The 15,399-nt window shown below is 52.9% G+C and overlaps 9 protein-coding genes across 9 annotated transcripts; 7 read left to right on the forward strand and 2 right to left on the reverse strand.

Moving 5' to 3' along the window:
• Positions 1-242: 242 nt before the first annotated feature.
• Positions 243-2,405, forward strand: SAICODRAFT_34804 (uncharacterized protein; the record flags this gene model as incomplete). Its single annotated transcript, XM_019168385.1, has 2 exons — positions 243-2,295; positions 2,323-2,405. 2 exons carry the CDS (start codon positions 243-245, stop codon positions 2,403-2,405), a joined length of 2,136 nt encoding a protein of 711 aa, XP_019024422.1.
• A 262-nt stretch (positions 2,406-2,667) lies between these two features.
• On the forward strand, positions 2,668-4,200 carry SAICODRAFT_24994 (uncharacterized protein; the record flags this gene model as incomplete). Its single annotated transcript, XM_019166819.1, has 1 exon — positions 2,668-4,200. The coding sequence occupies one exon, from the start codon at positions 2,668-2,670 to the stop codon at positions 4,198-4,200; it is 1,533 nt and encodes a 510-aa protein (XP_019024423.1).
• A 208-nt stretch (positions 4,201-4,408) lies between these two features.
• SAICODRAFT_70909 (uncharacterized protein) lies at positions 4,409-5,129 on the forward strand. The gene is made up of 2 exons (XM_019170625.1): positions 4,409-4,659; positions 4,711-5,129. Exons 1-2 carry the CDS (start codon positions 4,449-4,451, stop codon positions 4,992-4,994), a joined length of 495 nt encoding a protein of 164 aa, XP_019024424.1. The 5' UTR covers positions 4,409-4,448; the 3' UTR covers positions 4,995-5,129.
• A 194-nt stretch (positions 5,130-5,323) lies between these two features.
• SAICODRAFT_70910 (thiolase) lies at positions 5,324-6,796 on the reverse strand. Its single transcript, XM_019170626.1, has 3 exons — positions 6,583-6,796; positions 6,194-6,529; positions 5,324-6,141 (listed from the first exon to the last, which is right to left on the reverse strand). Exons 1-3 carry the CDS (start codon positions 6,766-6,768, stop codon positions 5,416-5,418), a joined length of 1,248 nt encoding a protein of 415 aa, XP_019024425.1. The 5' UTR covers positions 6,769-6,796; the 3' UTR covers positions 5,324-5,415.
• A 159-nt stretch (positions 6,797-6,955) lies between these two features.
• Positions 6,956-8,406, forward strand: SAICODRAFT_18814 (uncharacterized protein). Its single transcript, XM_019166010.1, has 3 exons — positions 6,956-7,507; positions 7,559-7,740; positions 7,799-8,406. Exons 1-3 carry the CDS (start codon positions 7,170-7,172, stop codon positions 8,239-8,241), a joined length of 963 nt encoding a protein of 320 aa, XP_019024426.1. The 5' UTR covers positions 6,956-7,169; the 3' UTR covers positions 8,242-8,406.
• A 151-nt stretch (positions 8,407-8,557) lies between these two features.
• Positions 8,558-9,010, forward strand: SAICODRAFT_70912 (putative chaperone/heat shock protein Hsp12; the record flags this gene model as incomplete). The annotated part of the gene is made up of 2 exons (XM_019170627.1): positions 8,558-8,794; positions 8,907-9,010. The coding sequence occupies 2 exons, from the start codon at positions 8,558-8,560 to the stop codon at positions 8,925-8,927; spliced, it is 258 nt and encodes an 85-aa protein (XP_019024427.1). The 3' UTR covers positions 8,928-9,010.
• Positions 9,011-9,644: 634 nt separating this feature from the next.
• On the forward strand, positions 9,645-12,237 carry SAICODRAFT_34806 (elongation factor 2; the record flags this gene model as incomplete). Its single annotated transcript, XM_019168386.1, has 2 exons — positions 9,645-9,647; positions 9,712-12,237. 2 exons carry the CDS (start codon positions 9,645-9,647, stop codon positions 12,235-12,237), a joined length of 2,529 nt encoding a protein of 842 aa, XP_019024428.1.
• A 295-nt stretch (positions 12,238-12,532) lies between these two features.
• On the forward strand, positions 12,533-14,532 carry SAICODRAFT_18816 (uncharacterized protein). The gene is made up of 3 exons (XM_019166012.1): positions 12,533-13,669; positions 13,723-13,886; positions 13,940-14,532. The coding sequence occupies exons 1-3, from the start codon at positions 12,584-12,586 to the stop codon at positions 14,466-14,468; spliced, it is 1,779 nt and encodes a 592-aa protein (XP_019024429.1). The 5' UTR covers positions 12,533-12,583; the 3' UTR covers positions 14,469-14,532.
• A 4-nt stretch (positions 14,533-14,536) lies between these two features.
• Positions 14,537-15,240, reverse strand: SAICODRAFT_25001 (putative C-8 sterol isomerase; the record flags this gene model as incomplete). Its single annotated transcript, XM_019166820.1, has 2 exons — positions 14,537-14,926; positions 14,980-15,240. 2 exons carry the CDS (start codon positions 15,238-15,240, stop codon positions 14,537-14,539), a joined length of 651 nt encoding a protein of 216 aa, XP_019024430.1.
• Between the last annotated feature and the right edge of the window lie 159 nt (positions 15,241-15,399).

A 15,399-nucleotide genomic window follows, 5' to 3' on the forward strand; every position in this document is an offset into this window, starting at 1 on the left:
AAGAGCGGTGATATGGAAGGGAGGTGAAGTGAACATCGAGGGATGACGGCCATTTACATTGTGCTATCGTGACAGAAACGGGAACACTCGGCTCTCGTCTTCTCAGCTCCGGTGTGGCGCGGGGCCCCCGGCTGACCTCTGGGTACACCTGTGCATCCATGTTGGGGTAACCTTAATTGAACGACCGTAATAAAATATCGGGCACCCACCCAATTGCTGGAGGCTCATAGACTCGTTCAACAATGGGGGAATACAAGTGGAATTCGCCGAGAGCTATCTTCATCTACGATACTGTCCTATGGTGTCTGTCAGTCCTCGTTGACCTCTTCTTCCGTCAAGTGCAAACACGCGGTTCCTTCAAAGTCCCTCGACGTGGTCCGATCATCTTCGTCGCAGCGCCTCATGCCAATCAATTCGTCGACCCACTCCTTCTCATGCGACAAGTTCGTCTGGAAGCATCGCGTAGAGTCAACTTCTTGGTCGCGGCCAAGTCGATGCAGCGCAAGTTCATCGGAGCCGTGTCTAGGGCGGTAGGAGGAATTCCGGTCGGGCGTGCTCAAGATCTCGCGAAGCCTGCTACTGGAACAATTCGCATGCCCAACCTGTCGCAGCCGAACATGTTTGAAGGTATTGGTACCAAGTTCACTGAGGAGTTGAAGCCAGGATACACGTTTTTCCTGCCCCAAGACGGTGGTTCGGCTGAAGTGGTCTCGATTGAGTCGGATACGGAATGTACGTTGAAGCGTGATTTCAAGGATGAGAAGGGATTACAGCTGTTGGCGAAGAAGGAGGGCACGAAGTACAAGGTCGCACCAAAGGTGGATCAGACAGAGGTGTATAATGCGGTGTTTGACAGACTGAACGAGGGTGGATGTGTTGGAATCTTTCCAGAGGGAGGAAGTCACGATAGGTCAGACTTGTTGCCGTTGAAAGCTGGTGTCGCGATCATGGCCCTTGGCGCCATTGCGAAGAACCCTGGTTGTGATGTCAAGATCATTCCTTGTGGTATGAACTACTTCCACGCGCACAAGTTCCGCTCCAGGGCTGTGATTGAATTTGGTTCGCCATTGAGTGTTGACCCTGAGCTCGTCGAGATGTACAAGACCGGAGACAAGCGTGAAGCTGTCAAGAAGCTCCTGGATCAGATCTACAATGCTCTGCAGGCCGTCACTGTTCTGAGTCCCGACTATGATACGCTCATGGTCGTTCAAGCTGCTCGCCGTCTTTACAAGCCGTCGCACAAGAAGCTTCCTCTCGCCAAGGTCGTCGACCTCAACCGTCGCTTCATTGCCGGCTACACTCACTTCAAGGATGATCCCCGTGTTCAGCATCTTCGCAAGGGTGTTCTCGATTACAACCGTCAGCTTTCTCTTCTCGGTATCCGTGATCATCAAGTCCAAAACGCTCGGTATCATTTTCTCGTCGTCCTGTGCATGATGATCTACCGCATTATCAAGCTCATCGTCCTTACTGTTGGTGCTTTGCCAGGCTTCGTTCTCTTCGCTCCCGTCTTCATCGCCACCAAGGTCATCTCCAAGAAGAAGGCCAAGGAGGCATTGGAGGCTTCGACTGTCAAGATTCAGGGTCGCGATGTTTTGGCTACTTGGAAGTTGTTGGTATCGTTGGGACTTGCACCCATCCTCTACACGTGGTACTCTTTCTTGGCAACCTACATCACCTACAAGTATGACCTTCTACCAGCCTTCCTCAGCAGGTTCATCTGGCTGGTTCCTGTCATCTCGATGTTCGTCTTGCCTAACGTTTCTTACGCTTCGCTTCGATTCGGTGAAAGTGGTATGGACATCTTCAAGTCTCTTCGCCCTCTTTTCCTTTTACTGCTCCCAGGATCAGCGAATACGGTCAATCGTCTTCGTGAACGTCGTGAGGCGCTTGCATTTGAGTTGACCGAGCTGATCAACACGCTCGGTCCCGAGATTTTCCCCGACTTCAACGCCAACAGGATTGTATCCACTCCTGACCTTGACTACCGTTCTAGCGAATTCCGTGCTCGTTCCCGTTCGAGGTCAAGGAGCAGGTCTGGTGATGAATCCCCCTCCTCCACACCAGGCAGCCCAGTCACCCGTAACGCCTCTTTCGCCAACCTTGGCGATGTACCGCTCTTCCCTACCATTCCTCGTCCTCGCTCAAGATCAAGGGGGCTTTCTGGAGGTCTCGGCAAAATGAGCCAGATCATCACGACCAGCGACGACAAGGGTATCGGAGAGCAGAACGGAGAAACCATCGCAGACATCGCCAAGAAAATTCGCGGAGCATTCTCCGAAAGAAGAAGGAAGAGTAGACGAGCCAACTCATTCATTGAAGAGGCTGAAAGCCGTGGCTCTGAATGGAGCGGGGTCACGAGTGGAGCCGAAACTCCGGCTGATGAGGCGAAAAAGACCATCTGAGTGGACAACAGAGGGCTTCCCATCGATACGATAGGTATGCCAACAGCTTTCACTTTAGCTCGAATAGCTACCAACATAATGTAATAACTGAAACTGAATCATTCTTCCCTGTCTCCCCACGACATACGTATGAACCCGAGCACGGCTGCGGCTTATCGATAAGACACTTGCCACCGTAGGAAGTTCAAGAACTCCGGACTCGCTGGCCAAAAGCTGTGATCCAACAAACCGTCAATTCGTTGTCGTTACACTTCATTACAACATGAAGAGAACTTGTCTTTCACGGATCGCTCACGCAACTGCTGTTGGCCCGGCGTTGAGGAGACCGTACGCTTTGCGCCCTCGGACGTTCGCCACCACCCAGTTACGGCCGAAAGAGAAGGATGAAGAGGAGCCAAGTGCTCTCCAAAGGCGATTCGAAGCTTTAGCAGAGACAGCTGCGCCTACGAAACTTGATCCAATGGCTGGTCCTGCAGCATATCAGCCTGTCGACTCTCCGGACTCCTCGAAGCCTGCGGATGAGCTCGAGTCGGGCTTGACAAAAGAGGATCTTGCGCGCTTAGAGCAACTGGTACTCGATGCAAGCTTCAAAAATGAACACGCCGGTGCTTTTGCGCAGGTCACTATTCCCTCATCGGCGGATAAGCTTACCCGACAAATCGCTGCCGACAGGCCATGGACCGGGGAGGAGTCCCAAGCGGATGCAGTACTCCGAATGCTGACCGATTCTCATAAACCATTACGAATGCGGGGGGTTGCTCCAAAGATTCAGGACCCTACGTTTGTTGGTGGGAGAGTTGGGTCTGAGCCGTTGCAGCCTCCTACGGGCATGTCGAAAAGGAAGACAGGTCATAGGTTGCTGGCGGCAAAAGAAGGCGTACTCGAGTACACCCTTGACAAGGAAACGGGTACGGACGCCAGGAAGAAAAAGCGGGGCCCTGGACATTCTTCGTTGGCAGAGAAGTTGTCGCCTGGCTTTGAGGGAGGAGCCGCTGCTTCTATTGGGGGTTTACGAACTTTGGCAGATTCCAGGATTGAGGCTGCCATCGCCCGTGGTGAGTTTGCAAAACTACCTGGACGTGGAAAACCGGCTGTTCATGACAACCTTGCCAGCTCGCCCTTCATCGACAATACCGAGTACTTTTTGAACCGCATTATCCAACGGCAGGGTGCTCTGCCGCCGTGGATTGAAGCGCAAGTCGAGTTAGAGGAAAGGATTGAACAATTCAGGGCTGGATTGAGAGATGAGTGGCAGAGACGAGTCGTTAGGCAGATTGCATTCCATGGTAAGAGCGTGGACGAGCAGGTGGCAAGAGCCGAAGCGTATGCCGAGTCAGAGCGCCTGTTGGAAGACATTGAACACAAGATAGACCAAGGGGCTATCGACCCTAGGGCTGACAAGGTGTATCGCGATCCGGAGTGGCTGAAGCAGGAGCACAGGTATCATACGCTGAGTTTGCAGGAGATCAACAGCAAGACTCGCTCCTATAACGCACAGGCCCCGTACTCTGCGCGTCGCGGATACCTGGCGCTGGAGAAGGAGTTGTTGGCATGTTACCGTGACGTTGCACCCACGATTGGTCCCGAGCTCAGGGAGAGGGCCAAGCATGGCTGGGTTTCGGCTGAAGAAAGACAAGAGAGGAAGGTGAAGGAGACCCTGGGTGAAGGTGGATTGAAAGATCTCTTCGGTGGCGAAATTATTCATGTCGAGAAAAATGACGTCTACGGGCTACGTGAATGGTGGGGGGATATGAAGAAGTCTTGGTTTTCCAAGAAGACAGAGCAGTCGAGCTGAGGACAATGTTCCATGGCCTGCGAATTTGTGCATCAACACAGCCGGTGCATTCCTTCGTATTTACTTTTCATACCACATAGTCATATATAGAATGGTATCATGGTACTCAAATGTATTCTCTCATTCTTGCACGTGAGGGGGTCGGCGTGACGGTCCCAACCCAACAAGAACGCCGCCACGGCTACAACCTCGACCTCCACCACCAGCACCACCAGCACCACCACATCACTAACCCATAGCGAAACGACATGACCCTATCAAAAGAAGCACGTAAGAAATATGAACAGAAAACTGACCGTAAAGAGTACAAGAACGAGTGGAAAAAGCAGATGCGGGAAAAGAAGCGGGTAACGGGGGCAATATCGACAACGAAGGAGAGGCTACAGAGTAAGGATCGGAGTAGAAGGTATCGGGAGAATAAGAAGAAGAAGATGGCGGCTGCTGCGGCGTTGCTTGACTGTGAGTTGGCTCTCAGGTGTTGTTCGGGAGAGTAGCTGACGATACCGCCAGTGTTCGCACCTTCACCGGAAGGCAGTCAAGAACCGGAAGATAGATCAAATCCGGACGACGATGCAGCTGAAGCCACCGCGGAAACTGAAAAAAGCACTGTCGACGACGACGAAAAGGAATCCGCGGACAAATCTTCAGAAGTTTCCACCACGTTTCATCTTGATCCGGCTTTGTTAAACCTACCACCACCGACGACAAACATTTTGATTGAGCCAAGCGAGTTTGTTGAATTGTCACCGCCAGAAATGCCGCAACATAGCGATATGGAGCCGATTCTGGCATAGGTGTCGTGTTCGATGGACTTTTTTGGACGATACCAGTTTTGGGAGCTTCTGCAGGCCGAGGTTGCATTATCTGCGGATCTACGCTGTAGAATGACTACTATGTTTTTTTGGAGGGATTTACTGCTTTTTGGCGTTTACGGGGCGTAGCTATATTTTACATCAAGGAGGGAGTACTCTGGCCGTTTTCTCAAGAGCTGAGACAGGTTGCGAGAAGTAGATAACAAACTATACAACAATCAAATTTCTACACAGTACGTATTGTGTTGTTTTCTACAAAGATCTGGCACACTCAATGAATGAGGCAACTACAACGAACAACACACAGCTGAAAGCCAAAGCAAACTCCTATTCACCTCATAACCTAACGTACAAAGCTAAAGTCCATCTAGCTACCTCATCTTACAATGATAGAAATGCATGCTTACTCGGCAACCCAGACACTGGCCATACCCATCCCGGTACCGATACACATACTCGTAACACCGACCTTCTTCCCGGTCCGCTTCAACTCCGTCAACAAAGTAGAGATCTGCCTAGCTCCCGTGGCACCAAGTGGGTGTCCGAAAGCGATGGCTCCACCCTTGGGGTTAACCTTCTCGAGCGGCAAGCCCAAGACCTGGCAAGAGTAAAGTGCCTGCGACGCGAAGGCCTCGTTAATCTCGTAGATGTCAACCTGGTCTTTGGTGATGCCAGCTTTCTCAAGAGCGATTGGGATAGCGTAAGCCGGTCCGATACCCATGACACGGGGAGGAACACCAGCAACGGAGGCGGAAACGAACTTGCCGATGACCTGCAATCCGTTGGCCTGAGCGAAGGAGCGGCGGCACAACAGGACGGCGGCAGCACCGTCGGAGATCTGAGAGGCGTTACCGGCGTGGGTGGTTCCGGTCTTGCTAAACGCGGGCCTGATCTTGGCGAGGGATTCGGCAGTCACGCCAGGACGGACACCATCATCGCGGTCGACCGTGACCTCCTTTTCCTCATCTGTCTTCGGGTCAGTGAACTTGACCTTGAGAGGCACAATCTCCTCGTTGAAGAGTCCTTGTTGCTGAGCCTTGGCGGCCTTCGCGTATGAAGAGGCGGCAAACTCGTCTTGAGCTTGGCGAGAAATGTTGAATTCTTTCGCAACATTTTCAGAGGTGATACCCTGTAAGAGAAGATATTAGTGTTGGCCATACCAAACAACGAATCATCCTTACCATCGGAATCAGACAATCCTTCGCCTCTGAGTGTCCCTTCAACAAGTCACTGAACTCGGATACCGCACCGGGTCCGTAGTTGTTCGACATGCTCTCGACACCAGCACCAATACCACAGTCAATCATTCCGGCCTTGATTTCATGCGCAATCTGAACGCATGCTTGCAAACCGGAGGAGCATTGGCGGTTCACTGCGTTGACAGAGGTGGAGGAAGGGAACCCAGCGACCAATGCGGCAGCACGGAACTCGGTCGCACCGCCACCGGGAGGGAGAACGGAACCGACTGCGATGTCCTGAACGAGGGAAGGGTTGATACCGGACTTGGTGATGGTGGCCTGTGACAATGCGTTAATTCATTACCCTCGAAAGCATTGATGACGGGAACTACCTTGAGGACACCAGCAAGGATATCGGAAGCTTGGGTATCCTTGAAGCCACCCTTTCCGCCCTTGGTCAACGCAGAACGAAGAGCGGCGACGACAACAACATCGTCTGCGTTCTTGCTGTCGATACTGGACGACAAACCGGTGATGTGAGAGGCGACCTGTGCAACGCGGTTGACTGCTGATGCCATTGCCTGGGGATGTATGCTGTATGCTGTTTGTTGTTGTTGTTGTTGTTGAGAAGAGGACTTCAGGAGGTGTTTATAAGGGCGATGTGCGGGGTTTTAGCGTCGGTCGGCGTTCGGAGTCTCCCGTTTCGCATGTGACACCCGCATGTGAAGGGAATCAACCTTCGTGGACTTTAAGGGGGGCGGGTACGACAGTGGCACCAACTCATACGCTCTGCTATAGCACACAGCCAGGAAGATGCGAACTCCCGTGCATTAGGTGGGCCGCCCTCACACAATCGATTGCGCGTCACGCTGCATCCTTGCATCATCGCGCATCCTCCCATTTGATAAGCAATCCAGAGTTCCTCGAGCATTTTCGACGAGCCTCCCGTCACCCACGATCCTCCTGTCCTCTAAACAAGATGCCAGTCCTTCGTGAAGGTATCCCCAACAGCGACGGCATTTACCCTGCACTGCCTCTTCCACTCACTCCGTCCGGCACGAAGTTCGAACCGACGAGTTACGTCGATGTTCCGCCCGTTCCTGTTCAAGAACTCTCTCATCTCTCTTTGCACCTGCCTGAGCATTTGACGCCAGCTGGGGCCGACTACGACTGTGATATGGGGGGTATCGGAATCGTGAGGGGGGAGGGTGAGAAGAGGAGGAAGATAGAGAGACAGGATGAGGTTGAAGACGAAGGTATTGCGAGCAGTCCACTCAACAGTGGAGACAGTCTCTTTGGAACTGCTCGTTTGAAGAGGTACGTACTTCAGTCATCTGTGGGGGTTCGGCACTGACGAATGACATACAGTCGACGACTCGGTGCCCTCCGCTCCGGAACCACATTCATCGGCACTCAAAAGGCGCTTGGACGAGAACCTTACAGTATCAAGGTCACTATTCATGACGTGGACTTGCTGGTGGACGACAAAATCAGCGGATACTTGGAGTGTAGCGGATTGTTGCCTGAACCAGTGACTACCTTTTTTGATGGTGCGATAACCCCCGATTCCGTAACTCCTGTGAATGTATGCTAACGAGCATTACACAGGCGATATCATCGGTCCTAAGCATACGTTCCGCACACTCACGGCCGGAAAACCACCCACGGAATACGTGGACCTCGCACACTGGTCAAAGTTCCCCGCGTTTCGCTCTCGCCTCATTTCACCACAAGCGCACCTTCTATCCAATTTACCCCTTTCCACTGAGGTTGTTGCCAGAGACAGATACGCGCCTCTTTACAACACTCACGAAGCCCACGACCCGTACACATCCGACTACATCTTCATGCGCTGGAAGGAGAAGTTCTTGGTGCCGGATTATAAGGAGACAATCAGTGGTGCTTCCTTCTGCGGGTGGTACTATGTCTGCTTCAGGAGGAGTACGGGGCATATTACGGGTTTCTATTATCATGCCAACAGTGAGTTGTATCAGGAGTTGGAGTTGTGCATGGAGGAAGAGACGGGCTTTGGGGAGTTTGAGTGGAGGTGATCGTGATCGACGTGATCGACTGAAGGAGTACTGCTGGAAATGAGTGAGTGGACGAGTAGAGTGTACGATATATTCGTTAGAGACTGTCTACATTGAGGTGACGACGAGTAATGTTAGAACGGCGTTGTCGATTGCAAAACGAATTGAATATGACCTGTCCGCTTCAAGCTTCATGGCGCAGCAGCTGTGATGCAATGACGTCAAGCCGCACGGCCACACCGAACCCTGGTCACACGCGGGCACGCCTTCTATATAAACACCCAGATCTGCCCTTCCATTTCGCCCATCAACCAGTTCTACTACTACAATAACAAACATGTCTGACACCGGCCGCAAATCCTTCACCGACCAGCTTGGCGACGCTGCTAAGCCCGACTCTGAGAAGTCCTACCTCGAGCAGGCTGGCGACTCCGTCTCCGGCGCCTACGACCGCGTCGCTGCTGCCGTCGTCCCTAACGAGCAAAAGTCCACCACCCAGAAGATCGGTGACTCAGTCCGCCCAGAGTCCGACTCTGAGAAGCAGGGAAAGAGCATGCTCGACTCTGCCAAAGATGTGAGTAGTGCCGTCCTCGGCGGGGAGGCGAAAGGACAAGGGTGTGTCACCCTCCTGACGTCTCCTTCGTTGTGAATCGAATAGAATTGATTGCTGACAGACGTTGATGTAGACTCTTGGGTTGAACCAGTAAACTGTCTTTTTTCGTTTTGGATCAATAAGGATGGATACTTTCTACTCTACTCTTGGATGTACGATATATGCCATTGAGGCGTGATGGACAAGGATACCGAATAATATACCCTTTTATGTTAATGCATTCAAACAAGGTATTCTGCTGCCTACTCCCTATGGTTCACTTGTAGAACACCAAGATACGCATTGCGAGGGTTACCGACAAGTATATCCAAGCGAGCAGCGCGGTACAGTACAGCAATGAAGCGAAGGGATTACTTGAACGACTGAACATCAGCAGCCGTACCGCAGGCATATGTATTGCACACGCTCTGCCGCGGAGACCTAATGAAATGTGTTGAAAAATAAAACCGATTTCATGGCAAACAGTGTCTTTAGAGGCACCGGGGCAGCCGAGTGTACCTCCGGCAGCCCATCCGACCACCCGTCCCGCAGAACGACACCCCGACGGCTTAATAGCAAAGCCGCGTACCCAAAGACGATGCAAACAACGGCCATCACGTCCACAAATAAGCTGTAAAATCCGCCGATTCGCCACTCTCCGCTGCTGACGAAACATACTTGGACTTGCTGGCGCCTGTGACCTGGCTCGCGCGACGCTAACCAAATTTGCGTGCGCTTGAAAAACTGCTGGGCGGGACTTCCTCTCGTCTTGATCATACCAGGCGTATCCTCCATCTTTCTTTACTCCAAGGAATAGAACAGAAGAGTCAAGATGGTGCGTTTATTGATCAATTGCAGTCGTTTGGATCCGCTCTGTATGCTAACTCCCGTCTCTCTAGGTGAACTTCACGATTGACCAGATCCGTGTCCTTATGGACAAGGTTACGAACGTCCGTAACATGTCCGTCATTGCTCACGTCGATCACGGAAAGTCCACCTTGACCGACTCCCTTATCCAGAAGGCCGGTATTATCTCCGCTGCCCGTGCTGGTGATGCTCGTTTCATGGACACCCGTGCCGATGAGCAGGAGCGTGGTATTACTATCAAGTCTACCGCTATCTCCCTTTACGCTGAGCTTACCGAGGAGGACTGCAAGGATGTCAACCAGAAGACCGACGGTCAAGAGTTCTTGATCAACTTGATCGACTCTCCCGGTCACGTTGACTTCGCCTCCGAGGTCACTGCTGCTCTCCGTGTTACCGACGGTGCTTTGGTCGTTGTCGACTGTGTTGAGGGTGTCTGTGTCCAGACCGAGACTGTCTTGCGTATGGCTTTGGGTGAGCGTATTAAGCCCGTTGTCATCATCAACAAGGTCGACCGTGCTCTTCTCGAGCTCCAGATCAACAAGGAGGACCTTTACCAGTCCTTCTCCCGTACCGTCGAGTCCGTCAACGTCATCATCTCCACCTACTTCGACAAGGCCCTCGGCGACATGCAGGTCTACCCCGAGAAGGGTACCGTTGCCTTCGGTTCCGGTCTCCACGGATGGGCTTTCACCGTCCGTCAGTTCGCCGTCAAGTACGCCAAGAAGTTCGGTGTTGACCGTTCCAAGATGCTTGACCGTCTCTGGGGTGACAACTATTTCAACCCCAAGACCAAGAAGTGGACCAAGACCGCTACTGGTGCCGACGGAGCCCAGCTCGAGCGTGCCTTCAACATGTTCGTTTTGGACCCTATCTTCCGCATCTTCTCTGCTGTCATGAACTTCAAGACGGACGAGATCCCCAAGCTTTTGGAGAAGCTCGAGATTACCTTGAAGTCCGACGAGAAGGAGCTCGAGGGTAAGGCCCTCTTGAAGGTCGTCATGCGCAAGTTCTTGCCCGCTGCCGATGCCCTTCTCGAGATGATCGTCATCCACCTTCCTTCCCCCGTTACCGCTCAGGCGTACCGTGCTGAGACTCTTTACGAGGGTCCCATGGACGATGAGTGCGCTATCGCCATCCGTGACTGTGACCCCAAGGGTCCCCTCATGTTGTACGTCTCCAAGATGGTTCCCACCTCCGACAAGGGACGTTTCTTCGCTTTCGGTCGTGTCTTCGCCGGTACCATCAAGTCCGGTTTGAAGGTCCGTATCCAGGGTCCTAACTACGTTCCCGGATCCAAGTCCGACTTGTTCGTCAAGTCCGTTCAGCGTGTTGTCCTCATGATGGGTTCCAAGATTGAGCCCCTCGAGGACTGTCCCGCCGGTAACATCGTCGGTTTGGTTGGTATTGACCAGTTCTTGTTGAAGTCTGGTACCCTTACCACCTCCGAGACCGCCCACAACTTGAAGGTTATGAAGTTCTCCGTTTCCCCCGTCGTCCAGGTCGCCGTCGAGGTCAAGAACGCCAACGACTTGCCCAAGCTTGTTGAGGGTCTTAAGCGTCTCTCCAAGTCCGACCCCTGTGTCCTTACCTTCATCTCTGAGTCTGGTGAGCACATTGTTGCCGGTGCTGGTGAGTTGCACTTGGAGATTTGTTTGAAGGATCTCGAGGAGGACCACGCTGGTGTTCCCCTCAGGAAGTCTCCTCCCGTCGTCGCCTACCGTGAGACCGTCACCGGTGACTCCTCCATGACTGCTTTGTCCAAGTCCCCCAACAAGCACAACCGTATCTTCATGACTGCTCACGCTTTGGGTGAGGAGGTCTCCGTCGACATTGAGGCTGGTAAGATCAGCCCCAAGGACGACTTCAAGGCTCGTGCCCGTATCCTCGCTGATGAGCACGGCTGGGACGTCACTGACGCCCGTAAGATCTGGTGTTTCGGTCCCGACACCGCCGGACCTAACCTTATGGTTGACCAGACCAAGGCCGTTGCTTACCTCAACGAAATCAAGGACTCCTGTGTTGCCGCCTTCCAGTGGGCCACCAAGGAGGGACCCCTTGCTGAGGAGAACATGCGTGGATGCCGTTTCAACATCCTCGATGTCGTTCTTCACGCCGATGCCATCCACCGTGGTGGAGGTCAGATCATCCCCACTTGTCGTCGTGTCATCTACGCCTCTTCTCTCCTCGCCGAGCCTGGACTCATGGAGCCCGTCTTCTTGGTCGAGATCACCTGTCCCGAAAACGCCATGGGTGGTATCTACGGTGTCCTTACCCGTCGTCGTGGTCACGTCTTCGCCGAGGAGCAGCGTCCCGGTACCCCTCTTTTCAACATCAAGGCCTACTTGCCCGTCAACGAGTCCTTCGGTTTCACCGCTGACCTCCGTGCCGCTACTGGTGGTCAGGCTTTCCCCCAGTCTGTCTTCGACCACTGGCAGTTGTACCCCGGATCTCCTCTCGACAACACTTCCTCCTGTGGTAAGATCGTCACCGACATGCGTGTCCGCAAGGGTCTCAAGGCTGAGGTTCCCGGACTTGACAACTACTACGACAAGCTCTAAGCGACTTCTCACTTCTTTCGGGTTTTTGGAGTTGTTTTTTAACTTGGTTATGGTAATGTTTCGTGTTCAATAGGGATGGAAGGCCCATGTATAGTACTCTTTCGCATTTAAAAAAAGCGTCAACAGAATTCTTGGTCCATCTTCTCGTAGTATTCATAATCCTGCAAATGCATTTTGTCGCCTTAACGAAGGGTAGGAATTGACTTCTCTCTCCAGCGTACGTCGTAAAACGCGCAGGGTGCGGCGGGCGAGGCATGCGATGTCACCGCGCACCGACACCAACACCAACTGAACACCGAGGGTCGCGACGGCACTTGTACTCGGCGGCCTTGATCCAGCAATTGCGATGGGCAAAAAGAAGTCGAGAAATGGACAGGCAAAGAAGGTCGACCAGACTGTCAATGATACACCAGACCGCGAGGAATCCGTAACACCGGAAGACGCGGGATCAGGAGATTCACCCGCCGAAACACCGACAGCAGAGGACAAGGAAGTGGAAGCAGAGCAGGGTACGCCATTAGCTGGGGCGATAGCTGAAGCGCCAGGTGCTTTTCCAAGTGAGGAGCACGAAGAACCTGCGGAAGCGGATGAAGTTGCGGATGTGGAGATCACTGGTGAGGAGGACAACCACAAGGAAAATATCGATGATCAGTCCGTTTCGAACGACGCCCCTTTCCCGAACGAACAAGAGAGCGACAATGCGGAAGCGAAGACATCGGCACCAACGTCAGTGTCCGAAGCAGAAGTAAACAAGGCGCCTGCAGAGGACGATCAACCCGAAGAACCATCAGCCGACAAACATGAAGCGAACCCCGAAACTGATGACGATACAGAGGATCCGGAGACCAAAATCGCCACCGCGAAACCAAGTATGGATCTGAGAGTTGCTACGGAAATGGCCGAGGATGACACTCAAGCTAGAGACGAGGGGGAAACCAGGTCGACTCGACCTTCGAATATCGCCATACCACCACCAATGATCCGTGAATCGTCACAGTCAACTATTAAGAAGATCAGCATCAACCAGGACGACCTCTCACCACGCGCGCCTCTCTCGGCTGCAACAGGCGATATATCTCCTTCCGCAGATGTAGCCACGCCGACAGTCGAACATCCCTCGGAGCTCCCCTCGTTCGGCAAGCTTAGTATCTCTACAAGACACTCACCCACCTCGCCGCGATTCAACCGACGACCATCTATCGCCGATCGGAGACGGTCCTCGAGTATCTCTGCAGCATCAGCCGCATCCACAGCATCATCACGAGCTAGGTCCGAATCGTTGGCCTCGGTAAAGAGTGTGCTGAGTGAGGAGTTGGACGAGTTTGATGAGTTTGCGGAGGCAGGAGAAGGTGATGACGATTTCGGGGATTTCGAGGCTGGAGAAGCATTTGATACTTTTGTTGCTCCGGCGGAGCCTCAGGTGCCGTCTATCGTATGTCTTCCACCACGAAATGCCGAACCATCCACTAACGAGATGACATACAGTACATACCTAATCTGACCGATCAAGCGGATGCAAACGCGGTGCAAAAGGAGATAGCACCACTACTGGATCTCATATCACCACGACCTCCTACAGAAGTACCACCTCCACCTCCGCTTCCATCAGCACCTTCAAATGATGCCCCGCTACTCCTGACTGAGAGAAGGTATGGCATCTATCACAATGACCTAGTTCTGAATGCTGACGATCTGCATACAGTCTATCCCTATGGAAGCAGTTAACTGCTCCACCTCCATTACAACCACCAGATTGGAAGCGGTCACGGATAAAGAGGTTGTTTTTGGTATCACTCGGTGTGCCAGTTGATTTGGACGAGATTCTACCCCAAGAGACGAAATTGAAGAAGCTCGTTTTGCCATCACTGAGGTCGAATGCCGTGGATGGCTCAAAGGATAGAACAGGTTCACAATCAGAGGGAAATGGAGCTGCGAACTTTGATGTCCAGGCGGCAAGACAACTGGCGGCTACTTCAAGTGCTGCAGTGGAGAATATGTCAGAAGATGAACTTAGAGCACACGTGAAGCGATTGGAGGCTGTTGCACAGGAAGCGAACGAGGTCATCACGCAGTGGCTGGCAAAGAGGGAGGCGGTCATGAGCGACAAGGAGACGTTCGAAGCTGTCATCGAGAATCTCGTGGGGCACGCACAAAGGACGCGGAGGAACCGAGCGAGCATCTTGGGTGCATTCAGGAGCGGGACACCACCAACGAAGAAGAAGTCAAAGTAAGACTATCTATCCCAAAATATCTATCACGTCCTCTGTCGTGCAACAAATGTCCAATGTCCTTACTCAAACTAGAACTTGCCCTGCAACGCGCTTCTCCCCATCATCCTTGCAGTCTCGTAAACAGTAGTCCACAAGTTTCCCCAGTCAAGGGTGGAAGAGAACGTGTCGGCGAAACCGAAAGGCAACATAGCCGGAATCCAACCCTGAGCCAACTCCAACGCCCAGCATCCCTCAGGCATAGAGTACTGCGCGCGAGCACCACGGAGGTAGACGTTCTGCTCTCCAGCCTTGTACGAACGCGCGTAAAGCTCTCCAGGAGAGAACGCGAGCTGCTCACCCTGGAGGATAGTAAAGTAGTCGTTGGCCATGTGGATACCGGAGTGACCCTCAGTCTCGAGAGGAGTTCCAAAGATGATAAGGTACTCGGAGATAGACGCGTGAAGAATGATCATGGCACCCTGAGATCGTTCGTTAGAATCAAAACAAATGAGAGCCTGGGAAGCAAACATACCATGGCACCACCGGCGTTGTTGAAGAACCACGGGCTGTAGTCAAGAGGCGCAACAAGCTCTCCATACTCCTCCCTCAAACCAGACACCAACGCCTCGAACAAAGCCTCGGTGTTGTTTCCATGCGCCGCAATAGCCTTCTGGGAGACCTCCTGAAGGACCTTGGGGTCGAACTTGTAGAGCGTCGGGAGGACGTTGACGTCGAACCAAGCCCAGATGAAGTAAAGGATGGGGAGGAAGAAGGCAAGACGGAGGAAACGCATTAGGGTGACTGTAACGACGACTTTCGCTTCTCGCCGAATCCGAACCCGCGTTATGTTGACCTCGGCCAGTCACGTGTGGGGGTTACCCGATCGGGGGGTCGGACCAGGGAAGAATCCAGGTTACCGCAGCACTCCATAATATCGCCGCCGTACCGCACG

Source organism: Saitoella complicata (assembly GCF_001661265.1).
Source record: "Saitoella complicata NRRL Y-17804 unplaced genomic scaffold SAICOscaffold_10, whole genome shotgun sequence".
In the NCBI taxonomy this organism is placed as follows: Eukaryota; Fungi; Ascomycota; class Saitoellomycetes; order Saitoellales; family Saitoellaceae; genus Saitoella; species Saitoella complicata.